Source organism: Myodes glareolus, chromosome 16 (genome assembly GCF_982192425.1).
Source record: "Myodes glareolus chromosome 16, mMyoGla1.1, whole genome shotgun sequence".
Lineage (NCBI taxonomy): Eukaryota > Metazoa > Chordata > Mammalia > Rodentia > Cricetidae > Myodes > Myodes glareolus.
The window spans coordinates 56,773,597-56,801,495 of NC_142041.1; the positions used below are offsets into that span (position 1 = coordinate 56,773,597).

General features: G+C 41.1%; 1 protein-coding gene across 1 annotated transcript in view; it reads right to left on the bottom strand.

The window, feature by feature from the left end:
- Cpa6 (carboxypeptidase A6) overlaps positions 1–27,899 on the bottom strand; it is a 316,273-nt gene that overhangs the window by 67,297 nt on the left and 221,077 nt on the right. Inside the window, exons 7-8 of the mRNA XM_048420468.3 lie at positions 5,201–5,311; positions 4,233–4,323 (exon numbers count right to left, since the gene is read on the bottom strand). Coding sequence (XP_048276425.3) covers positions 4,233–4,323; positions 5,201–5,311 — 202 coding nt within the window. The remainder of the gene's footprint in view (positions 1–4,232; positions 4,324–5,200; positions 5,312–27,899) is intronic.

Here is a 27,899-nt window from a genome sequence, read left to right on the forward strand (position 1 = left end):
TATAAATGCTATGGTAGTTAGTCTCCGGTGATCTGTTTATCTCACTTAGCACCATGTTCTTAAGGCTCATCTATATTGAAGCACACGCTAGTACTTCATTTCTTCATATTGCCGCCCCCCCCCCCCCAAAAGTTTATCATGGCAAAGGAGACCAGACTATGCCTCCTCTGAGTCTGAACGAGTGCTGAGTAAAGACACTTAAAGAGAGGAGGCAGGGGGCTGGAGAAATGGCTTAGCGGTTAAGACTGCTCTTCCAGAAGACCCGGGTTCAATTCCCAGCACCCACATGGCAGCTCACAACTGTCTAAAAATCCAGTTCCAGGGGATCTGACACCTTCACACCAATGAACATAAAATAAAGATAAATAAATCATAAAAAGAGAGGAGGCAGAAATTTCTCCCTCCTTCCTGTTTGCCTAGAGCAAGACATACATCATAAAGATGTACCTCTCTTCTCCCCCAGAAACACAGAAACATCACTGGAAGATTCCTGTAGGTCTTTATCTTGGGAGTCCAGCCAGAGGGACTTAAGTAACCTACTTACTAACCTGGCCTTCCCACTGCAAGTGTCCCAACCCGCCCCCCCCCAATATGATTTGTGATCCTCTTCTCTTGTCTGTAGACTTTTCTAAACAGTAATTAAAGTTTATGACTTTCTTCTGGATTTGTTCCAATTTGGGAAGACCAGCATGCTCATCACACCCTCCAAAGAGAGTGCACAACGGGAAGAAAAAGCGCTGTGATTATCCGAGAGCAACGTGCTCAATGAACGCTGGCAGATGAATGAACAAAATGAATGTGTGTCCTCCTGGTTTGCGGCATGCCTCTCATGGGTCCCTCTGCTGGTCGTTCAGGGAAGTAATCATTTCAGTGCCCGAGGTCCCCCAGGAGCGGTGAAACATTAGGAAGGCGTGCCTGCTTCCGGGCGGGCGTTCTCGCTAAGCTAAGCTGTTTTCTCCACTCCTGCTGTAACCCGTATCCAGTACCCTATGGGAATCTGTGGGGATTTCACAGTAAGAGGCAGTTTCGTGTTCTGCTCTTTACACCTGAGACTCACTGGCTTAGGGAGAAAGAAACAGCTGTATTTTCAACTTGATATGGACTCTGTGGCTGTTTCGGTGGTCCTGGGTGTTTGTGTTATGAATGTTCATTTGGAGTTTATTCAGGGAACTCATACTTACTTCGCTATACTCCTGATCTTACAGCACTTCCCTCAGCACGGTTCCCTGTCTCATTAATTAAGCTCAGCGCTATCGTGGCATAGACTTGAGGCTGAGAGGGAGGCAGTCTGCATATCTATCTTTAGACCACCTGAATTCTCTGCAGAGACCCAAGGGCCGATAGATGGTCCTAGCCTGGCTGCTGCCTTTTGCACATTATTTATTCTGGTCTATTTTGCAAGTGAGGTTTGATACAATCCTTCCCGAGTGTTGAATCGTAGAAAAAAAAAATCAGTGGTTAGAAAAAAAAAAACTGGGGAAAATCAAAAGACTTCTAGTAGAGATGATAGTGGAAATGCAGAAACCAAGAAGGAACAGGCACGAGGGAGTCATGCTGGGCTCAGAAAGAACAAAGAGCAAAGCTCTGCTTTCATTGCAACCGGATATAATCAACATTCTAATGTTACATAGGCAGAGCCGCCTGCCTGCTAGGGTTCCTCATTTTCCCTCCTGTGTACTCTACTGAGATGATTGTGGCACACATGTGATACGTATATACGGGTACAGACACTTACGAACTAGTGGCACATTCCTGGCGTTTTGAGGCTGTGAATGCCTCCAGCAGAGAAAATGGAAAAGGGAAATTTAAAAAATATCACAGGCTGGAGAAATGTCTCGGAAGGTGAGAGCCCTTGCCGAGCAATCATGAGGACTGGAATTGATATTTCCATACTCACCCAGCAAGCCCAGGAAAGAGTAGAGACAGGAGGATGGCTGGGGCTGGATAACTTCTAGCCGGGCCAAGAAATCGTGATCCCCATGTTCTAGGAGAGCCGCAGAGGAGGCCATCTAATGCTGTGACCTCAGTGTCCATATAGGACACATATGCATATATGGTCAGACACACACACACACACACACACACACACACACACACACACACACGCACACTGCTTGCTTGCTAAATTAGAGGACTGAGGGATTATCTAAGCATATTCTGATTGCTAGAGCAAAATACACCAAATTAGGTGATTTATAAATAGAAAATTGTGACTCCAAGTTCTAGAGGACGGACGGTTTAAGTTCAAGGTATTAAATACTTCAGTATCTGGCGAGGATCAATTTTCTCACAGCTGTAGCCTTGTAGTTGTATCTTTCCATGGAAAAGGGAGATCAAATTCCTTTGGCCTCTTTTACAAGAGGACTAATACCATTCCCAAGCGTTCCATCCTCATGACATTGTTATCATCTTTGAAAAGCCCATGGAGGTTAAGCTAGGGAGGGGTGGCACAAATGTTCAGAGAGAATTACCCCGAACACACCGACTTAGCCTAGTTTGCAGAAAACAATTAGCAGACCCCCCAAATCACCTATAATACCACATGGTATTCACACAGTGCTTTCTCTTCACCTATAATAACACGTGGTATTCACACAATGCATTCTCTTCTCCAAAAACGTGAGCACTTTTCGAGATTGCTTACATCATACGAAGAAAGGACGCGTTTCATCAGTTGACTTAAGGATCAGGGGCTAACTCTGCTTTAGATATAGGGAGGAAGGTCAGTGGTGTTCAGGATTGGAAGTGAATTAGACACTCCACCCATGTAAGATCCTTTACACTTCATGTATAAAAACCACATGAAGTGGGGTTACAGTTTTACAGATTAAAGAGTCATCCAAATCACCATCAGAATCAAAGCATGTCTGACACAATTTGAGGTCATTTTTTTTTCTTAGCAATTCTATGTTCTTATTCACGGTTCTGGTTAATTGGAAAGCTTTCACCTGGAAGGGTAGGTGGAAGAAGGCTGAGCCCATGCCCAGTTTTTCTGTCTGATACTGGTGGGTTGGGGTATGGCTTCTAAAACAGTCCCCCAAGCATAATAGAATGAATTGATTTCTACGGTCTATACTTTAAAGGACTTAATTATGGATTCTGCAAGTGGGCAGATCTGTGCATCACCCTCTGCCATCCTGTTTCTGTTCGAGTACACCAGCCAGTGGATTTTCTTATTCCCTCCCCATCCCTGCCTCTTCATTCTGCAAAGTTGCCTTTCACAAAATGGCGTTCTCCCCCTGTATGAAGACCAACCGTGTGGGATGCAGGGAAATCTCTTCCCAGTGTGAGCGTCTAGTAAAGGACTGAGTGGCGGGATGGTAGACTCCGGCCAAGGACAGGACACCCTTGATCACTGCAGACATGAGGTCCGGCTCAGTGTTGCTTGGTGGCATATATGGATGGAGACACTGAACCAAGTCACACAGCAAACCTCGAGTTGCTAGTTTAGGTCTATGAATGGCACCTATTTCTCAGTTTTCTGCTTTTATCTGTGTTTAAATTTTTAACATTGTTTATTCATTTATTTTATACTCCGACTGCAGTTTTCCTTCCCTTCTCTCCTCCCTTTCCCTCCCCTGCACCTTCCCTGCTCCATCCATTCCTCCTGCTTTTTTTATTCAGAAAAGGGCAAGCCTTCCATGGATATCAATAAAATATGACATATCAAATTACAGTAAAATTAAGCACCTCCCAAAGCAAATTTTCAGAATTAGTTTGACACATTTAAAACTTTGATTTTTTTTACATATTAAAAAGCATTTTTAAAACTTTCTTTTGAAAATTATAGCTACAATGTTCTTACCCATGTATTTTTCTACTTATTTATTTATTTACTTGTGGTGATTAAAATCCAACCCAGAGCTTCCCCTTCTGAGCCATAGCTCCAGCTTCAATCTATGTCTATGGGAGAATTTCACACACATACATGCATCAGGCTCCTGGTGGAGTCTTGCCTGGCTCATCATTGTGTAGACTAGTCCTTGTGCTGTCCTAGTTTCTGAAACCCAGAGTCTTCACACTAACCACACCAAGGTTCCGAAACCCAGACACTTCATACCAGCCACACCAAGGTCCAGAAACCCAGATGCTTCACACTAGCCACACCAAGGTCCAGAAACCCAGATGCTTCACACTAGCCACACCAAGGTTCTAAGACCCAGATGCTTTACAGTTGGCACACCAAGGTTCCGAAACCCAGATGCTTCACACTAGCCACGCTTCACACTTACCACACCATTTCACTTTCCAGTTGCGATTGGCATCAACTCCGCGGCAGCGAAACCTAGAGTTTCTGGACCTTGTCTTTCTCCAGAATCGATCCTAGACAAGATTAAAACATCAGACAGTGAACATGGTACTTAAAATGTGCTTTAGCTTCATTTCCGATGCTGTGATAAAAATATCCCAACAAAAGGAAAGTTGAAAGAGAAAGGGATTGTTTGGATTACACTTCCAGGCTGCAGTCTGTCATTAGGTGGAGGAGGGAAGTCAAGACAGGAATTGGAGCAGCTAGTCTCTTGGTTTAGTCTTTAGTTTAGTCCAGAGCTGGGTCCATGAGATGGTGCTGCCCACACTGGGCTAGTTCTTGCTAAATGAATTAACAACCCAGGCAATCCCCCACAGATGTGCCCACAGGCCAGCCTGATCAGATCGCAGGCAATTCTAGATTGCATTAAGTTGTGATTCTAGATGGTGTTGAGAGTTAAACCTCGCCAGCACAAAAGGCTATTCATATGTATTTTAGTTGCCCAGTGGGTAAAGGTAGCACATCACTTTGGGGTGAGCTCCTCTAGCACAGACCAGCTAGGAGAAGACAGAGGCAAAGATTAGCCTGGCCCCAGCCCCATGCTCTGCTTTCTGACACCATCTTAGTATCTCCCATATTTTTGGCTTTTTTTCTTAGACCGTTTGATACAATGGATCTTAGTCATCTTCTCCTCTATCTCCTTTGGCTTATCTTTATAGGTAAATTGAATGGGTTAGGCGATGCTAGTGATTTTTAATAATTTATTTGGAAGAAGAAACATTAATTTCCATGAAGTTGAATGCAAAAGCAAATTATGAAAATGACTGAGGAGGAAGCCTCTGACGTCTCTGGAACCCATTAGTGGGCAGATCAGCCAACTCCTTTCCCTCTTCACTTCTGTTTTACAGCCTATTCAGTCCCCTTCCCAATTGTATAGGCAAAGCAACTTACGTGCGTCCAGCTGAAATGGTATCCATCGACATTAAGCACAGGCATGATATAGAAGTAGAGATGATTCAACATTTTTCTCATGGCTGGGTCAGTCTTGTAGGTCAGAAGGGCCTGAAGGACAAAAGAGACAGTTCCCTGATTGCTGGATACCAAAAGGGAGTCGAAGAGAAAAACAAGTGGAAGAAACCCTCTCTGTTCAGAGGAGGACCACACATGCTGGGCTGAAAAGTAACAAGTAAGGGAACTGTGCTCTGTTATTTTCTCTGAACAAGACTCTTGAAATCTGTGGGCAAATGGATGGCTCTAGAAAAAACCATATTGAGTGAGGTAACCCAGACCTAGAAAGACAAATATCATTTGTACTCACTCATAAGTGACTTTTAGACATAAAGCAAAGAAAAACCAGCCTATAGTTTGCAATCCCAGAGAATCTAGATAACAAAGAGGACCCTAGGAGAGACATACATGGATCTACGTAGGAGGGAGAAAAAGGCAAGATCTTCTGAGTAAATTGGGAGCATGGGAGTCACAGGAAAGGGTAGAAGGGGAGGGGGAGGAAGGGAGTGGGGTGGAGAAAGATGTATAGCCCAATAAAAAAGACTCTTGGTTACCAATATTACTGGTAATAATACCAATATTGATATTTTATTACCAATAATAATAACTTTTTTGTTGTTGTTGCAAATTCTTCTATTTTGTTACAGAAATCCCAGGCAAATCCTTCAGAGAATGGACTTTGTATTAACACAAAGCTGCTAAGTGAAAACCCAAATGAACAATAGAGAACTTAAGCCAGATCTCAAATAATCACACACCAGCCCCAGGGCCATCAGCCAGGAGAGACTTACTTCAGAGCTGACAATGGTACTCTTTTTTTTTTAAATAACACAATTCTTTATTGATTCTTGGGAAATTTCATATCATGAACTCCAAACCCACTCACCTCCCAATCTTCCCTCACCTCTGCAGCGTCCCTGCAGCCCCCTCAGATCAATTCAAAACAAAACAAACAAAAAAAAGCCCACCTTGCTCCTCTTCCAACACCTCTTCATTTATCCTAGTGGTAATAGGTGCTGCAGTGTGTCACACCGTGTAGCCTTCTGTCCCATCAGCCCCTCCCACAAATGCTCATTATAATGAGTTATTGGTCTGACTCACGGTCCCTGGCACACCATCATCACTGGACCCTCACCAAAACTCCTCTTGGGTATCCTGCAGCTGCCCCGAGTCATGGACATCCTGCCATTATCATTCTGCAGCACTAGTCTCTTCATAGTCCAGCAGGTCACAAATGGGGTAGGAGCCATGGACATCAACTCAGATCCTGGCTGCTGCTGGGCCATAGACCAAGACATGACTCCAGGCAGCAGCCCGGGCCCAGATGGCACCATGGTCCCATGTGGCAGTGCAGGGCACCCAAATCAGCATGACCCCAGTGGTGACATGTCCCTCAGACACCAACATAGCCAAAGGTTGCAGCCTAGACCCTGCCAGCCATGTGGCCTTTGGTGTTACCATGGGCAATGGATATCAACACAAACTCTGGCTGTAGTAGGACCAAGGACCCAGACATGGTCTTCGGTAGCAGCCCCGGGCCCAGATGTCACCATGGCCCCAGGTGACAGTGCAAGCCACTCAGATTGGCATGACCTCCACAACATCATGGCCCTCAGACACTGACATGGTTGCAGGTGGTGGATCAGACCCCTGAGATTGTCAAGACTTTCAACATATAGGAGCCATGGACATCAACACAGACCTCAGTTGTGATAGAGCAACAGGCATAGACATGGTCCTAGGCAGCAACCTGGCCTGGATGACACCATTGCCCTGGGTGCAGTGTAGGCCACTCAGATTGGTCTGGCCCCCAAGACAGCATGGCCCTCAGACACCAACATGGCCCCAGGTGGTAAATTAATCTTGATTGTTTATCAGCAGAGCCCGTAAATAGATGAACAAATTCTTAGAGTGTTTTAGCTCTGCCTAAATTTTAGGACTAAGGAAAAAACATAAGAAATATAGAGATTTTGTACATGCATGTGCATGCATGCGTGTGTGTGTGTGTGTGTGTGTTGGAAATTAAACCTAGACAAGTAATTTTCCTCTGATCTGAACCCTAGATGTAATTATTAATATATGTAATATAAATGTATATGTGAATATATGAATACGTGTATATATGAATACACATATTAGTTAACTTTGAATTCTACAATGCGCTTCCCTAATACATCGTACCACACATGATTTACATGTCACATGCTTGTTAGGTGACAGCCTCAAGCCTTCATACTTATCATATGGAGACTAATCTCTCCTGACTTCTCTTGAAAAGTTTAGTGGCTGACATGGTGTGGGAGAATTGTCTGTATTCTGTCAATCATATTTTAATAAAACGTGGATTGGCCAGGCTGGCAGTATAGGCGGAAAAGCCAGACAGGAAGTAGGGGTGGAGCAAAGAGACTGGGAGTATTCTAGGAAGCTCCCTCTGCCAGTTCTGCCCAGACCACCGGAGAGGAAAGATGTAAGCTGCCCTGCTAGAAAAGGTACTGAGCCATGTGCTAACGTAGATAAGGATAATGGGGTAACATAAGTTATAAGAGCTAATGAGTAGCCTGACCTAATGGGCCAATCAGCTTTATAACTTATAGAGATCTCTGTGTGATTGATTTTCTCTGGGACTTGCCGGTTGTGGGGTACTGGGCGGGAACAGAAATCCCAACAAGCCGGCCCTCATGTTACACTGACACACCTTTGTCACCTTACGACAGTCCCTTTGGGGTCTTGTTCTGTGTATGTACGCTCATGTCTGTAAAGGGACATGTGTACATGTGTGTGTACAGGTAAGAGGACAATGAAGGGTGTCACTCCTCAGGTGTTGTCTACCTCATTTTTATTTTAAGACATGGTCTTGCCAGGTGATGGTGGTGCACTCCTTTTAATCCCAACACTTGGAAGGCAGAGGCAGGCAGATCTCTGTGAGTTTGAGGCCAGACTGGTCTACAGAGAAAGTTCCTAGAGAGGTCCTAAAACTACACAGAGAAACTCTGTCTTGAAAAACCAAAAACCAAAAACCAAACCAAACCAAACAAACAAACAAACAAAAAAGACATAAAGGCACGGTCTCACTGATGTGAATTTACTAAGTAGGCTAAGTTGGCTGACTAGTAAGGAACAGTGATCCACCTGCCTCCACTTCCTGGGATTACAAGTGTGTACACACCCAGCAAATTTAAAATTAGGTTCCAAGGACTGAATTCAGGTCCTATGCTTACAGAGCAAGTACTTGTCTGACTGAGCTATTGTTATGATTGGATTTTACTTAAATTTGATGCCACGTCTGAGGACTTTGCATCACAATTTTGGAGTCAAACAGAACCCCATAGTGTACACTAAGTTAGGTACAGAAAACAGACATTTAAAAAAATCTATTTATACGGAATAGAATTGCTTGTCTCTGTGTGGGATATCTGGGAGAAACAGGAAATTTCTAACAATGATTGTCTCTGGGGAGTTGGCCCAGGAAACAGTGTGTGGGAAGGAGTCTTTTCATTTAAAATCCATTTAGGCTATTTGAATTTTTCTTTTACCATCCTAAAAGTACAATTCAAAGTATCTCTTAAAAATAGTTCCACATTATTAAAGTGTGATTGACATAGAAAAGTTGTACGTATTTAATGCATACAGTTTGCTTAATTTAGAAATAAGTATACCCTTGTGAAACTCTCACCATAATCCATGCCATAAACATATCCATGGCCTCAAAAAGCTTCCGCTTGCCTTCTTTATTATGTCTTGTGAGGTAGGAACACTTAAGACATGGCCTTTTAGTAAAGGTTAAAGGATATGATGCAGCACTGGCAACTGTAGGTCCTATTTGCCACAGCTGGTCTCTAGGACTTATTAGAGATGAGATTTGCACACTATGACATTAGTGAGTATTCTCCTGCTTCTAGCTTGATGTCTATTGATGTGACAGAGAGCCTGGCTGAAAGCCACTTGTGGAGGAAAGGGTTTGTTCACTTCCATGCCATAGTCCACCGTCAAAGGTGAGTCAGGATAGGAACTCAGGCATGAACTCGGAGGCAGGAACTAAAGCAGAAGCATGGAGCGTAGCTTACCAATTTACTCTTCATGGCCTGTTTAGTTTACTTCCTTGTACAGCCCAAGATTACCAGCTCTCCTGTGGCACCACCCACAGTGGGCTAGGCCTGTCTGCGTCAATTATTAATCAAGAAAATTCCCCACAGATTGGCCTTCAGGCACACGTCTTTAAACCTAGCACTTAGAGGGTGCAGGTAGGTGAACAGAACAGGCCAGACTGTTTTATCTACATAGTAAGTTCCAGGCTACCTAGGGCTACAGACCATGTCTCATAAACAAATCAAATAAAGCAAAACTTAAGCCATATTGTTCTCTTTTTTAAGGCTCAACAGTAAGTTGTTGGCCAGCTTCAATAGAATTTCCACAAATAAGCAAAATTTCTGTTAACTAATGTCTTTACTGTACAAATACTGGAAAGTTGATCTTCTTTAACAAGCTGTATTGGTTACTTTTCTATTAATATAAAAAAACACAATGACCAAGGCAACTATAGAAGGAAAAGTTTAATTGGCTTATGGTTCCAGAGGGATCGGAGTCTGCATGGCAGGGAAATATGGCAGCAAGCAGCAGACATGGGTGCTGGAGTTGAAGCTGAGAGCTCATAACTTGAACTACAAATATAGTACAGAGTGCTCTGGGAAGGACTTGGGGCTTTTGAAACATCAAAGCCCTCACCAGTAATATAATTCCTCCAGGACCACCACACCTCCTCAAATGGCTCCACAAAACTGGCCTTAAAAGCTCCACACAGCCAAGGATGACCTTGATCTTCTGGTCCTATTGCCTTTGCTTCCTGAATATTCAATGCCACACCTTGCTTATTTGGTACTGTGGATGAAACCAAGGCCTGCATATGCTAGCCAAGCTCTTTGCCAACTGATCTGCACATCCTTAGCCCATAAAGCTCCTTATAAATATTTTAGCTGTGGGCCACTTATCACTCACAAATGCCCTTTCCCTGCCCACTGTTCAACGTTTTATGTAGTAGATTGTTTCCATTTTGAAGGTAGAAGTTTTCCATTTTGATACAGTACTAGTTATTTTGTTACCTGGACTTTTGATGTGATATCTATAAGGTTATAGCAAGCAGTTTCTCCTTTACATTCTCTTCTGGGAGTTTTGTGGTTTCTGATTTTAGGTTTAGGTCTTTTGTCCATTAAGTTGATTCTTATACAGGACACAATGGTCCAATTTCAGTCATTTGCAAGTAAAAACCCAGTATCTCTAGCGTCAGTTATTGAAGAGGCTATTGGTTTTCCCGGTTTTATTTGGTCCTTTTTATTTAGATTTACTTTGTCCTTTATTTATTTTCCACATCTGCTTACTTTTCTAGTACTTTCAATAAGATGTTGAATAGAAGTGGTCAGAATAGGCATCCTATGTTGTGCTAAACCTTAGTGTGAAATCTTCCAGCCATTTCCTGTTGATTATGATATTATAATACTAATCTTTCTATAAAAGACCTTTACTATGTTGTGGAACTTTCCGTCTACACCCAAACTATTCTTAAAATCAAGGATGTTGAACTTTCTCAAATGTCTTCTCTCTGTCAATTGAGACAATCATGTCATTATTATCTTTCAGTTTGTCAGTGTGATGTAGTACATTGATTGATTTGTATTTTTTAAAACTTGCCTTGCATGCTGGGAGTAAATCCTATTTTTACCACGGTATATAATCTTTTGATGTGTAATATATCTACTGTGTGTATGCTCTAAAATGCTATGCAAATATTATTGTGATATTATATAACCTCATTTTTTCCCAGTATATGTGGTCATTTAATAAGTTGAGAGTTTATTTATTATAGCTGTTAAATGGTGTTCTAGTATAGCTCATGTATAACATTCCTTATTATGTTGATGGACATTTAGATATAGCTGTTAAATGGTGTTCTAGTATAGATCATGTATAACATTCCTTATTTTGTTGATGGACATTTAGATATAGCTGTTAAATGGTGTTCTAGTATAGCTCATGTATAACATTCCTTATTATGTTGATGGACATTTAGATATAGCTGTTAAATGGTGTTCTAGTATAGCTCATGTATAACATTCCTTATTATGTTGATGGACATTTAGATATAGCTGTTAAATGGTGTTCTAGTATAGATCATGTATAACATTCCTTATTTTGTTGATGGACATTTAGATATAGCTGTTAAATGGTGTTCTAGTATAGATCATGTATAACATTCCTTATTTTGTTGATGGACATTTAGATATAGCTGTTAAATGGTGTTCTAGTATAGATCATGTATAACATTCCTTATTTTGTTGATGGACATTTAGATTGTGCATGGTATTTCATTTTAAACTGCAGCAAATGTTCTTACATATTTCTTCTATATATGTGTGCATATTTATATTTTCATTAAAATTAAGTTTTACTCAGAGTCTCATTGTGTGTGTGTGTGTGTGAGGGGGTCCTTTCATGTATGTGTGCATATGTGTGTGTGTGTGTGTGTGTGTGTGTGTGTGTGTGTGTGAAGGCCAGAGGTCAACATCAGCTGTCACTTCTCAGGTTCTGTTTACCTTGGTTTTTGAGACAAGGTTTCTCACTGTCCTGGAACTGGCCAAATGGAGTAGCTAGCTAACCAGCTAGCACTAAGTCTCTGACTGTTTCTACCTTTTGGGCACTGAGATCACAAATGTATACACCACATCTAGCTTCCTAGCTCCTTGTGTTTCTTATTTATTTAATTAATTTTTTTTACATGGGTTCTGGTGATCAAGCCCCAGGTAATTTAAAAAGTTTTGAGCTGACAAGACAGGTCAGTGCATAAAAGAATCACTTCACCAGCCCAGACATTCCACTAGTCCCATATCTTGACTCTTTGGGATCCTTTTTCTTCATGTTAATTCTGAAAACAAGGCCAATGATGTTTAAAAAAAACCCATCCTGTTTTATAATTTTTTATTGTCGTTAACAGATGTTGGCTTTGAGCAAGTGATTTTTATAAATGTGTGAACATGAATTCTGTTGTTACAATGCTCTTTGCTCAAAATTTTTATTGTTAAATTGTCCTTGTATTCCTGAGATAAATCTTGTTCTTGTTTGGTTTTAGTCCCGGGGTTTTATGACTCTATTGTGGTTTGGGGAGTATTTTAAAGATGTATCTGTGTGATCAGCTGTACACTTACCTGTGCCTAGAGGAGAAATGAATTACATAGGAAAGAAGACCCGACAGGACAAACACTTGTCTACCTTTTTTAATGCTGTCATCGGCTCCCTCATTGCCTTACCCCTTCTTTTCCTTTGATATTTTCTTGAGCTGAAGTTTGCCCCACTAACTTCAAGGTTTTATTCTATTAACACATCTGCCTAGAATTTTAACTGCCTCTCACATTGACACAGTTGTATTCTATATGTTTCAAAAAAGGTTTATCCTTTTTTGCGTGTCTGCCTGATGAACTTATATGTACCACAGGGGTGCAGGTGCCCATGGAGACCAGAAGGCATCGGATTCCTGGGAACTAGAGTTAAAGGCACTGTGAGCCACCGGCTGTGGGTGCTGGGGTCACACAGTTTCTGTGCGTGAGCAGCAAGTGCTCTGACCCATGGCGCCATCTTTCCGGTTCCCTCTGTATGATTTTATATGCAGCATCTTTAATACTCAGTTCTAGACATTTTCCATGCTTTATTTAAAGCATGAGTCACAAGTTATAATACATGTTTTTTTTTGTTTTTTTTAAAACCTGAGCTTTAAAAAAGATTTTAAAGAAGAAAGTTTCTAATTGTTTTATAGAGAACTATATCACTATGATCAAGAATGCAATCTTGGTCTTGGTCAGGTTTTGTGAATGCTCCACTTGACCTTGAAAACAATACACAGCCTCGAAGTATTGAATGTAGGGTCCTGTGTATTAGACAATGTTTACAATATTGTTTATGTCTCCCATCTCATATTTTTGCTATACAACTATAAGCTGCCTTAACCATGGAAAGTTATGAAAAAACTAATTTTTATATTTTGGCTTTATGGGTTTTTCTTTCCTGTCACTTTTGTTTTATGTATTATGAGACCATCGATTTTAAAGATCTTCCTTCCTGAATATTAATCAAGGATGTGATTCTCAAGTGGTCTATTTCTGAATGGGTTTAATCTGGATGACTTGCTAGCCTGTGTTCTGCTGCACAACAATCAGGGTGCCGTTGTAATGCGTGTGCTATATTTGTGATTTTTATAACTCTTTAAGAATTGCATTCTTCTCCATCTGGTCAGACAAAGCAAGAATGATCCCGATGTGATGACTGAGGGGTGCTGAGTGGGAAGACCGAGTGGGATGACCAAGGCGTGCCGAGTGGGATAGCTGAGGTGTGCTGAGTGGGACAGTCGAGGAGTGGGATGGCCGAGGAGTGGGATGACCAGTCTTGCTTAACTGCTTCAAGCAGTAAGGATGCAGATCGTTTCCTTTTCTGTAGTTTAGGTTTCTACAGAGACATGTGGAAACATGTCTACTTCCTGTTATTTAACTCATAGTCATAAAGAATGGAAGTGTGTGCTTTTATTTGAACATGAAGACCTCTTTTAAGAAACTAACACACACCACCGTATACACAGAGAAGGAGGTGCCCACCACCCAATAGCATCTGGACTTGATGAGTTTCATCTCTTGAGTATTAATATTGTTGTTGTTGATGAGGAATTGGGTAACAATCTGGAAGCCAGTCACAGAACCATTCACCACACGCTCAGGGTGGCAGATTCTTGGACCTACAGTCGCCTGGCTCCACTAGATCTGGAAAAGGCTTCAATAAGACAGACTTCTGATTTTAAATGAAAAGATGTCAAAGAAAGTTTTGGATGTTATATTAGGGCAGGGAAATAGAAGACACAAATAGTATTAGACTACATCAGATCCTAGTTAAGAAAGAGAATTGATATATGGTGTTTACTACCTACCAAGACTGTTTTGTTTTCCTGAAATATATACACACCACAAATCAAAATTCACACAAAAATGTGTATTTAAAATAAAAGGTCAAGATTTAAATCAGTCCTTTTTGTAGAAGGACAAAAGTATGCTGAAGACTGCCTTCTGCTGACTATTTTTGGAGCTGGTTAGGTGTGTTGCTTCAAGCTCCATGACAACCTGGAAGAAAGGGTCAACTCTTTGAAGACCGGGTTATCTCTTCTTTAGAAAAAGCAGCTTTTGAGATTTCTTCTATTACTATTTTTTTCTAGTAGAATCACTTGTACAAAAAATAATCACACATTCAATGAAGGGCACACCAGGAGGGCTGAGAATGTCACAACTGAGCCAAAGGAAGGGGCACAACTACCATCAGTCAGGAGAAACATCCTTACTCCAACTGCAGTGGCGTAAAATGATTTAGAAAGGAACCAGGCTTCAACACTAAAGTGGGGGCAGCTTAGCAAAAAACTGATACGTCAAACTCAAGAGTGGAAGAACTGACGAGAGCCAGAGGGACTTTGTAATAAGCAAGGAAGGGCTTAGTCAAGAAAGGCCTGACACCAGGCTACGATGCCTGTCAAATACAAAATGGCCAACTAAATAAACAGTAAACTTGGTGAAGGAGGAATGAAGAAATGAAGATCATATGCCAATCCTGTATTTCTAGTTATCTGTCCTCTCTGTGCGTGTGTTCATTCATGTGTGTGCAGGTACTTGGGCATGTGGCATCCAGGGAACAAACTCAGGTAACCTTCCTCGGGAGCTGTCCACCTTGTGTTTGAGAAAGAATCTCACTGGGTCCTATGGCTTGCCAATTGGGTTAGGCTGGCTGGCCAGCAGTCCCCATGGATGCTCTGTCAGTGTGAGCCATACAGTTAGCTCTTTTTAAACGTAAGCTCTGGGGACTGAACTTGGGTCCTAGTGCTTGTAAGGAAAGCACTTGACCGTCTGAGCTATCTTCTAGTGCCTAGTTTTTGTTCTCAATTTAGATTTAAAACTACCTAGACAAATGAAGATCGAGAAAAAACCTGCATTTTTAAATAAAGCTAAGTATTTGAAATGTTTTACATCACTAGGAAAAAAATAGATATTAGATGCTTGTTTACTTTTTTCTAAGTTAATTCACTTCCTAATCCTATAAGTTTTGTACCAAGATAAGGTAACAGCAATGGTTAGCTGTATTTAGTCATAGTAAGCCAGGACCATGTCTGGCTTTCCAAAGACTCAATACATAAAGGAAAGAACAGGTATGGGCGGGTGTGTCTTCTGCACACAACGTAGACACAAATTTCAGTTACTGGAGTTTGGTTAGCTAACACCAGTCCTTACCTGTAATGTAAGCATGGCTAGATCTTCCGTTGCTAAAGTGCTACATCAATAATAGGTAGACATCAAATCTGTGGTCAGCTTTGTTACTTTTCCCAAAGTTTGCCAGTGGGTGATTGGTCACTGTGTGTCTCTTATGCAGCTCACACAGAGACTAAGAACAGTGCAGATATTTACTGCCCCTTGTTTAATGGTGATAAACCTATATGGTGTCTATAAGAATGGATGCTGGGAGAGAGAGAGAGAAAACTGTCCACTCAGATGAAAAGTGTGGCAAAGAATGAAAAGCGATAATGCTGGATGTACAACTTGACTCAAGGCTGAATGGCATTTAGAACACTCAACTAAGAGTGTCGACACAGCCTAGACACACCCCCAGAGAGGCAGCCAGACACATTTGCCAGCCATTTGAAGAAAATGGTCGCAGCTGAAGACACAGAGATGCCCTGGAAGTAAAGGTGACATATGCCACACTAGGGGAGTGGTCAGAAGTGCCTCATGATACTGAAAGTGCACAGGACAAATATTGGAAGTGAATCCAGCTAAGGAAAGACAGTGACAGTTAGCAAGGGGGAATCCTTTAGAAGATGCTAATGTCAAACTGTAAGATATACAGAGGAAAGGCAAGCACAGTCCAAACTACCCAGAATTAGGTAGTTTTAAAATAAACAATTCTTAGTATTTCTCATGATTTAAACTGCAACATAATAAACAAATAATAAATAGCTTTTTATTTCTATGGCTTCTAAATTATTTATTACTGAGAGTGAAGTTTTAATATTTTGGCAAAACTTCTGAGAGTCGCAGAATAAAATCCTTCTGATTCCTGAGGCTGCTTTGAACTGCTTCGTTTTTGTTGCCCACTCATTGCTCTGGGCTGTGTGGTAGTGGTTAGGATGCTTTGGAAACAATCAATGACCGGAGGATTCTCAGCTATTAGATAGTGGAGGAGAACGGACGCAATGGATTTAAATTGAACTAAGTGGAAGCTAAGTAAATAACTACGGCCGACCCTGCTGTGTCTGTCATGCTATACACGGTACAGCACAGGAGAGACATACACCAGGGAAATGGCAAACTAAAAAGACTGGGCATAAAAGGAGGTTGTGAGGCTGTGGGAAACTAATGCACTAAGGAGCAGGCTGCAAACAAATCGAATTATTGTCATCACTTAGGATGGCCGTGAACAAAGCCGTGTAGCTGCTAAGGCACAGGTCACCTTCGTATGATCAGCCATCTCCCATTATGCAATCTTGGCCTGCTGGGATGGACTCGGCCGCTGGGTTTAGTAATCCTCTCCACTGCTGACTTACACCTTAGCTTTGTACACATTTTATTCACACACGTTTTCTTCTTAAAGATTTTATTTTAGTAATAGATTTCAAAAACTAGTTTTAAAAGTTAGCATACAAAGTATTGGGTTCAGTGTAGCAATAGACCATTGCTTCCCTACCGATCCCCTTCCCAGACTCCCCTCTGGCACGCCTTGCCCTTCCTGCTAGTCTCCTCCCTTCCTCCTTCCCTCCCCCTCTCCCTTCCTATTTCCCTCCCTCCCTCCTTCTCTCCCTCCCTCCTTCCTTCCCTCCCTCCATTTTCTCATCTTTTTCCTCCCTCCCTCCTTCCCTCCCTCCCTCCCTCCCTCCCTTCCATTGCCCCTCTTCTCTTTCATGGCACATCTATCTTGTTTATTACCTCCATCACCTTAACATTTCTGTTGCCCTCTTCAGCCCCTTTACAGCTTCATGATCCGCACCTCTCCTCACACACTAACACACACACAGACAGAAAAGGAGACCCAGGGTCTTCAGAAGAGGGGAAATGTGTGACATTTATCTTTTTGAATCTGGCTTATTTTGCTCAGTGTAGTGACTTCTAACCCTATCCATTTCCTGAAAATGTGATTTCATTTTTATTCTTTTTACAATTTTTTTTGAGATTGTAATATGATTACATTATTTACCCCTTTTCCTGCCATAGTATGGGTACCAATTTCGGAGAGCTGGGGCAGTTAAATGCCGTTCCCTTGACATGGGAACAGTGTTATTGGGATAAAATCCTTACATTTTATAATCTGTTCAAGTGTATAGACTCAGAGTTGTATAGCCATTACCATTGTCTAACTACACAGTATCTTCATCACCCAAGAACACCCCAATACTGACTGTTTAGTTAGAATTTCTCCTAACTCTGTCATCTTCCACAGCAATAGCCGCCACTCAGCTTTCTGTCTCTATGCATTCACCTATATGAGAGCCTGCATAAGATGGGCAGCAGGTGGTATGTGCTCCTTTCTCCCCAGCACCTATCCTCCAAAATCACCCATGCCGGAGAGATATTAACTTTTTATCGTCTATCGAGAGAAAATTCTTATAGCATGAATTAGCCATTTAAATGGTATAATCCAGTGGTTTTCACATATTTATAATGTTATATAGCCATCATCACGATCTAATTCTTGATCATTTACAATACCCCCATCTTAGGGTTTCTGTTGCTGTGAAGAGACCACATGGCCAGGGCAACTCTAAAAGAAAGCATTTAATTAGGGCTGTTTTATACATCAGAACTTAATCCATGTTATTATGTCGAGAAGCATGGTAGCAAACAGGAAGCTATGGTACTGGAGAGGAAGCTGAGAGCTCTGCACTCGGATTTTCAGAAAGAAGGAAGAGAGAGTGACACCGGGCTGGTTTGAGCATCTGAGACCTCAAAATCCACCCCCAGTGGCACACTTCCTACTCCAACAAAGCCACACCTCCTAATAGTCCCACCCCTATGGGCCTATGGGGGGCATTTTATTCAAACCACCACACCCCTGCAAAGAACTGGATGGCAGTCAGTTCCAATTTTCCTCTGCCTCTATTTATGGTAACTATCAATCTACTTCCTGTGTCTATGGACTTGTCCACTCTGGACATTTCATTTTAAAAATTGTTGCTGAATTTTTTCTTTGACATTTCTGTTATGTATGAAATGCATTCTAATTATGTTTTGCCTCCCATCCCTGTCAACTTTTCCTCCTCACTACAAATCTCTTTCCTCTCTAGTTCTGGGATTAAAGGCAAGTACCACCACCCAATTTCTATGGCAAACTAGTGTGGCTGCTGGGATTAAAGGTGTGTGTCACCATTGCCTGGTCTGTAAGGCTGACCAGGGTGGCTATTTTACGCTTGGATCTTCAGGCAAGCTTTATTTATTAAAATACAAATAAAATATCACCACAATAATGTATGAACTTTTGTGTCGGCCTTACTTCACTAGCATAATGTTTTCATATGGTAGTTGGTAATATTAGTATTTAATACTTTCATGACTGAAAAATACTCTATTGTATGTGCATACCATATTTTAAAAGATTTATTCACCAGCTGATGGAGTTCTTTTGATCATTTTGAATAACATTGCTATGAATATTCACATATGAGTTTTTGAACAGCTATGTTCTTAATTGCCTTGAGAATATATATCAGGTTAGTATTTTGGGTCACATGGTAACTCTATGTTTAGCTCTGTGAGAACTGCCAAATTGTATTTGATTCTATTTTTAATTTGGTGGTTTCTTTTATTTTTAAGTTGATTGCTTCTAAGACTTGTGTGCCTCACATGGATCTGATTTTACTATTTCCTTTGTTCCTTGACTTCTGCCTACCCTCATGTTTATTTCTTTTATTGATATGTAAGTAATATCTGCTCACTTTTTCAGAAAGGTAACCTCCAAGTTCTAAATTCTTATCTCAGTTTCATTGTTATGTATATATTCTCATTTTAAAATGCAATAAATTTGTCATCTGCACCAACCCTTGTTCCTGCCCGCACTCCAATCAGAAGTGGCTCTCAGGGCATGGCGCAGTCAAGCTGGCCACAGAAGAGACGAACAGATGGAGTCATTCCATGTCTCGAGAATTCTGTTTCCATGGCAGAGAAACTTGGAGTCTGTTGATAGGGCTAAGTTAAGAGAAGCTTTACCACCCAAATCCCTACCCAAATCAGTGCTTCCTGAAGCATTCTCTTTATGACAATAGCAGTGTCTGCAATACACACTCATAGGGAAACCACATCATTCCTCCGCTTTTCTCCTCAATTGTCTGACCCCCCCGGTACCATAAACATAATGCCAGTAACTGAGCTCTCCCAGTGTGGAATAAACAAGCATGCAACAAGAGAAAGGTTGTGTAATAAGGTGCACCTCTTTTCACTTATTTTATTTACAATATAAAAATTTGTGGTGTGTGTGTATGTGTTAAGAGAGGCAGCCAGCTAGTGTATTGGTGCATACCAGTAATCCCAGCACCTGCAAGGCTGGTCAGGGGGATGGTAAATTACAAGCCAGCCTGGGTTACATCACAGGAAGAGAGAGAGAGGAACTGGAGAGAAGAGGGAAGGAGGGAGGGAGGACAGAGAGGAGGGAGAGGGTTGAGATGAGAAAGGAGATGTGCATGAGTGTTAGCCTAGCAAGTGTACAGTCCTGGGTTTGATCCCCAGTACCAGTACTAAAATAGTAAAGCGATGACTCTAAAGAGTTAAAATTAATTAAGTGGTGATCAATGTAAAGCACTAAATCCCATATATTTAATGCATTTGACATTTTAAAATACTTACTCACAACTGTCTATTAATGAATTCATTTAAACAATTTAAAAAGTGACAAAGTAACCCAGCCCTATCTTACCAGTCACATAATTGTTTGTTTGTTTGCATCTTACCAGTCATGTAATTGTTTGTTTGTTTGCATTAAACTGTTTTCTAGGCTTCGTCTTTCGAGAATAAATATGCATAGGTCCATCTGCTGGACCGGAGTGGGGGCAGAGGAGGAAGTGGCTCTCAGGGCATGGCATGTCACGGTCAAGCTGGTCAAAGAAGAGACGAACAGATGGAGGCATTCCATGTCTTGAGATTCTGTTTCCATTGCAGAGAAGCTGGGAGTCTGTTGATTGGGCTATACATACAGGGAGGACAAAACTGCTTCCTATGGTCTAGGGAAGATACTGTACCTTGTTCTAAAGAGGGTAGAAATCTGGGATGGGGAGCCTACTATTTTGCAACAACATTTTTACTGTGAGACACATGCCAATCCAGATATAACTGTAAGGAATTGTACAGAGATATTGTATACCCTTTTCCACTTTACCCCCGTGCCCAAGGCCACAGATGTGCAGTGCAGTCTCATGGTCAGGTTGTGCTGGCGTTTACACAGTTAAGACAGAACATTTGCACCAGCACGGAGATCTCTCATGTCCTTTCAGCCACATGCACATTCCCCTGACATTTAACCCCTTAACCCTGAGCAATCACTAATAGTTCTGCATTTCCATGATTCTGTCATTCAAACAACAATCCTTACAGCAGATCAGACAGCGTACATCTGTTTGGGCCTTTTCATTCTGACAGTTCCCTCCAGAGTCAGCTGGGATGTCGATTGAGTCAATAGTTTGTTCCTTTTTATTGCTGAGTGGTTGCCCATGCGACCCTGACACTATAACTCAGTGTTTGCCTGTGGACAAGTGTCTGGGTTGTTTCCAGTTTGCGGCTATTGTAAGTAAATCTGCTATAAACATTTGTGCACAGGTTTTTGAGTGAACATCACTTTTAAATTCTCTGGGACAAGAGCCAAGTTGTTATCACGAGATCATACGGTGGTTGTATGTTTAGTTTTCAAATCAATTGCCAACTATTTTCAAATGTGAATCTGCCACTTTCCCTTCCTGCCTGCAGGTCCCAGGTGATCCAGTTTTCTGCACCCCTCCCCCTAGCTCTTGGTGATTCGCATCAGTCATGGGTCTAGTACCTATTACATCTGTGTAATTGTCTCCATCCTGATAGGTGTGTAGAAGGATCTCGCCTTCATTTCAGCTCCCTGATACCTCTTTTTGCATGGACTTGTTTTCTGTTTGTGTACGAACTTTGGTAGTGAAATAGAAAAATGGGCAGACGACTCAAGGAACTAATTGCATTGCTTGCTTTCTTTCACTGTCAAGTGTGTAGTTTATATACTTTAAATCTGAGTCCACTTTTAGATACATAATTTGCATATATTTTCTCCTAGCTGCAGCTTTTGGTCTTTTGTTCACTTAACAGGGTTCTTCAAAGGCAAAGCTTTTAAATTTTGATTAGTTTGATAATGTGAAAATTACTATTCTTTTTAATGGAGTATGTTTTTAGTGTCAAGTCTAGGAGGAACTTTTTGCCTAGGTTTAATCTTGAAGATTTTCTCCGTTTTTTTTTTTTCCCTAAAAGTCTATACTTTTACATTTGAATCTGTGGTCCATTTGAAGTTAATTCTTTGTGTGAAGTCTGCGACTTAGATAAGTTTTTCTTTTGTGCTCTTGATGTCCACAAGTCCAGCATCCACTCACTTAGAGTTGTCTTTGCAATATTGTCAAAAATAAGTTGGGAATGCTTGGATTGATTATTAAAATTGTATCCTAACATATTCTTGTGTATTAATTACATATCAATATACTTATATTAATTATATAGTAATATTAAGACCACAGAGTAATAGTATAAAACATGGACTTCATTGTGACATGCCATACATGTATGTGATACACTCTGGTCATGATCATCCTTCATGACTTTCTCTCATCTCCTCTCATCTGTTCCTTGTCTTATTTCCTAATAGGTCCTGAACTGGTTTAATGATAAATGTCTCCCACAGTCTCCGAAAGCTTAGTCCTCAATTAGTGGTCCTATTTGGGAGGTTAGGAGGTGTGGATTTGCTCCAAGAAGTATGTTGATGGTGGTTGTTTTTGAAAGCTTAAAAGACTTGTGTCATTTTGGATTTACCCTGGGCTTCCTGCTTGTGGCTCGGGATGCGGGCTCTCAGCTGCCGCTCCAGCGGCCATGTCTGCCTGTTGCCACACGTCCCTTTATGATGGTGATAACTCGTCATTCTGGAACAGTAAACCCCAATAATCCCTTCCTTCTGGAAGTTACCTTGTTTGTGGTATTTTATCACAGCAATATAAGAATAACTAATAGAGTCCCCCTTCTCTGATTTCTTTCCCCTTTGATTCTACACATAAGACAAAATACATCCTATTTGTCTTTCTGAATCTGGCTTCTTCATTTAGCACAGTGTTATTATGATTAATATGCTCAACTTGACTGGATTTGGAGTTACCAGAAGACCCCTCTCCAGGTGTATCCATGAGAGTATTTCAGGAAAGGTTTGAACACAGAGAGAAGATCTGGCTTGCACGAAAGCAGCAACACACATCCTTTGGACTTTGGACTGAATAAAGAGGGGGAAGTAGTGCCAGCCAGACCTGCTCTCTGTCTCCCGGCTATCCCAGATGCCATGGTCCCAGATAAGGCTTTTGCTGCCACAGACTCTACCATTCTTCCCTCACCACAATGGGCTGTAGCTTCTCATGCCACAAACTCAAACAAACCCGTCTTTCCTTAGGTTGTGTTTTTTTTTGTTGTTGTTGTTGTTAAAATGTTGTCATAGCAACAAGAAAGGGAACTAACATAGAAAACTGGTGAAAAGAAGTGGGGCTATTGCTGTGGCTACCTGCCACGGGCTTCATAAGCATTAGGAGCTAGCTTATGGTGGGAGGAATGTGGAAGAGCTTGGATTTGTGGTCTATAGGAAACGTGAGTGCTAGAAGCAGAACTAAGTGGACCATTTCTGTGAACGCTGAGGAGACCTGAACACCAATAGAAATATGGGCAAGTAGAGGACCAGTGCAGAGAGGACAATGATGATGTGGAATTGGGCTACAGCCCATTTGTACTACCTTCTGGCAAAGTACAGGACCAAATTTTGCCTGCGGCCTGAGAACTTGAGCAAAGCTGATTCCAAAAGTAATGGATCAAGTTGTTTAGTACTTGATTTCAAGATGAAGCCACTGCATGGTTACTGCTTATCGAGGTGTATGAGCATTCAAAGAAGACAGATATAAAAAATATGTAGTTTGGAGAGGAAGAAACATGGGTAAATTTGAAGTTAGAAACAATGAGGTTGAGGATGAAGTATCTGTACTGTTAAAAAAATTAGTGTAACTAAGTAGAAATATTCCTTTCTGCACTGGGTCAATGGAAAGATACCTTGAGGGCAAGACCTCATCCATCGAATTTCTAGCTTGTTAAAATTAAAATTAAATGGAGATGAGATAGACCGTACTAAGAAAGCCATCACAGGAGTGTGCTGCTGGGAAATGATTTAAAGTAGAAGTGTTTGCCCAGGTTCCTCTGCCAAGGTGTACAGAAACTAATATAGCTGTGGTAGAAAAGGGCTGGGCTATATCTTGGGCTGGCAGCAGACACTGGCAATGTCATCCACATTGTGCTGGCTCTGTAGGCACGGATGGAGGCAAAATGTCAGAGTTATGGGGCCATGGGACCTAGAAGAGATTTCAACCAACTGAGCTACCTTGAAACACTCTCAGCCCTGTTGGGTGGTCTGAGGTTATACAGTGGCGCTCCATGTTTCCAGCTCTTGTGAGTTTTTACCCATGTTGGGGTTTTGATGGTTGATGCATCTATCTTTGAGTTATTTCTATCCCTATAAATAACCCCTTACCCACATACCTATAAGTAATTGCAATAAAACTCATTGGTTCACCAAGTTAGACTTTGGTGGTATCCATGAGTTGGTCTGTCATGGGCTCCCTATATCTGGGGTGAGTACACATGTGTGTGTTGTGTCTTCCCAGAAAAAGGCTTGTCACACAACTTCATTGGTACTCAAACAGAGACCAGTAGAACCAAAGGTGAGCTGGGGAGGAATGAGTGCATAGCCATGGCTTTGGGTAAGAGGGCATGCCAGTGAGTCCTAGCAGCTTGAGTGGGGAGCATCAGTGGAAGAAGTCCTGATGCAGTTGTCTTTTCCAGTATGGTACATGTCAGTGTGCCTTTGTGCTATGGGTAGTGAGACATGCAGCTAATGCTGAGACACTGGGATTAGAGGTGTCTGTGCAAGGGACTTCAGGATGGCAGTCTTTGTCTACGTGGTATTGGGATGGCATGCCTGCATGATGAGTGGGGTCTACCATATGAATATGGAGACACCCTGAAAACGTTAAAGGTTTAAAGGAAAATTAGTAGTGTTTTAGGTGAGCACACCAGGGTGGAGATTGTTGGCAAACAGTAGGAGCAGAAGTTCCTGGCCCTTGTGTGTAAAGGAGGAATTGCAACAAGAAAGGGAGATGTGAGTAGCATCTTCCATGTTGGCCTTTGATGCATTGGATAACTTGGACAGGAGAGTGGGATGGGGTGTTGGCTTGCTGCTTCTTTAGGACTGAGGATGAGAAGGAAAAGACCTGTGCTCAAAAACCCTTCCTTGGACCCAAGAACTTGGAACCCATAGGAAGTTTCAAAGAGTGAGATGGAGAGCATGGTAAAAATGACAGCAAACACTCTGTGCATCTGACTTTTAACAGGAGAGAAAAGGTGAGTCTGTGACCTCCGAGGCAGTAGGCAGGAACCAGAGACTTTTGTGGGACCAAGCCCAATCCAGGGATCTCTGCAGGAGCGGACCCAGACCAGGGACACTAATGGAAACAGGATTGAGCCAGCGACCTAGGCTGGAGCAGGCCTGAGACAGCTAATTTCACAGGAACAGGTACAAGGGAGCAACCGCTGAGAGAGTTGGTCGGAACCAGAGACCTCTGTGGGTCCAGGCTGAGTCTGGGACCTTGAAGGGAGTAGAGCAGGCCCAAGGCAGCAAGCTCAGCAGAAAGAGCCCCAAGCAAGCAATCTCTGTGGGTGCACACGCACATGATGCCTGGTATTGTAGAGCAAACCCCTGGAGTGCTAAGTGACCTCCAGGAACAGGGATTGACCAAAGAAGTGACTGGAAATATGGCTCTGAATACACCACTAGGAGCAACCATCTGAGACTTGGATCTGTTGGCACCTGGAAGATTGATCATCAGAGTCACAAACAGCCTCAACTACACCAATCAGAGGAAAAGATGGGTAGATAAGGTAAGAACACACTCAACACCACAAAGAGCAATATGACACCGGTAAAAACTAGTGACTCTACAATAGCAAGACTTGAACAACTAAATATAGAAGAAACAAAAGAAAATGACCTAAAAATAACTTTAGAGAAATGTTTGAGGCCCTTAAAGAGGAAATGAAAAATTCCCTCAAAGAAATGGACATCAACAAATCCCTTAAAAAAAACATAAAAAAGAAATCAAACATATGAAAGAAACTATTCAAGACTTGAAAACTGACAGAAAACTGAAAATAGACAATAAAAAAACACAAGCCAAGGGAATTATAGAAATAGAAATCATGAGGAAATGATTAAGAACCACAAATGCAACTATAAACAGATGAATAAAAGAGATGGAAGAGAGAATCTCAAGCACTGAAGATACCATAGAGGAAATAGACTTATCAGTCAAAGAAAACATTAAATCTAACAAAAGCTTAACACAAAATATCCAGGAAATATGGGACACCATGAAAAGACCAAACCTAAGAATAATAGTTATAGAAGAAGGAGAAGAAGTTCAATTAAAAAGCAAAGAAAACACATTTAACAAAATCAGAAGAAAACGTTCCCAACCTAAAGAAAAATATGCCTATGAAGATATAAGAAGCTTACAGAAAACCAAATAGACTGATAAAAAAGTCCCCTCACCACATAATAATCAAAACACTAAACATACAGAATACAAAAACAGAATCCATTCTTCTGTTACGTACAGGAATCACACCTCAACCTCAAACACAAACATCACCTCATACTAAAGGGTTAGGAAATTTTTTTCCAATCAAATGGGCCTAAGGAACAAGTTGATGTAGCTATCCTAATATTTAAGAAAATAGACTTCAAACTAAAATCAACCAAAGAGACAAAGAAGGACATTTCATATTAGTCACAGAAAAAAATCCATCAAGAGTAAATATCAATAATAAACATCTATGCACCAACTACAAGGACACCCTCATATGTAAAAGAAACACTACTAAAGCCTACATCAGACATTAAACCCCACACACTAATAGTGAGAGACTTCAACACTCCACTCTCACCACTGGACAGGTCTGTCAGACAAAAAATTAACAGAGAAATAAGGGAACTAACAGATGTTATGACTCAAATGGACTTAACAAACACTGATAGAACATTCCAAAACCATAAAAGAATATGCCTTCTTCTCAGCACCTCAGGGAACCTTCTCAAAAATTGACCACAGACCAGGTAACAAAGCAACTCTCAACAGATACCAAAAAATTTGGAATAACTCTATGTATTTTATCAGACTACCATGGCTTAAAATTAGAATTCAACAGCAACACAAATTCCAGAAAGCCCAGAAACAGATGGAAATTAAACAATGCTCACTTGAAGCATCAATGGGTCAAGGAAGAAATAAAGGAATAAATTAAAGACTTCCTAAAATTCAATGAAAATGATCACACAAAATGCTCAAATTTATGGGACACAATGAAAGCTGTGTTAAGAGAAAAGTTCATAGTACTAAATGCATACATAAGCTGGAAAAATCCCACATTAGTGAATTAACAGAACATTTGAAAGCTTTAGAACAAAAAGAAGCAAACTCTTCTTCTAGGAGAACTAGACAGCAGGAAATAATCAAATTGAGAGCTGAAATCAACAAAATAGAAACAAAGAATACAATATAAAAAAAATCAATGAAACAAAGAGCTGATTATTCAAGAAAATCAACAAAATAGACAAACTGTTACTCAAACTAACCAAAAGGCAGAGAGAGAATATTCAAATTAACAAAGTCAGAAATGAAAAGGGGGACATAACAACAGACATGGAGGAAATACAGAGAATTATCAGGTCATGTTTTGAAAACCTGTACTCCACAAAATTGGAAAACTTAAAGGAAATGGACAACTTTTTGGATAAGTATCACTTACCAAAATTAAATCAAGACCAGATAAGCAAATTAAACAGACCTATAACTGCTGAAGAAATAGAAACAGTCATCAAAGTCTTTCAACCAAACAAAGCCCAAGACCAGATGGTTTCAGCTCAGAATTATACAAGATTTTCAAAGAAGAACTAATACCAATGCTCCTCAAATTGTTCCACACAATAGAAACAGAAGGAACACTGCCAAACCCTTTTTATGAGGCTACAATTACCCTGATACTCAAACCACAGAAAGACATTACTAAGAAAGAGAATTACAGACCAATCTCATTCATAAACATTGATGCAAAAATACTAAATAAAATACTGGCAAATCGAATCCAAGAACACTTCAGAAAAATCATTCACCATGATCAAGTCGGTTTCATTTCAGAGATGAAGGGATGGTTCAACATACGAAAATCTGCCAACATAATCCACCATATAAACAAACTGAAAAATAAAACCACACGATCATCTCATTAGATGATGA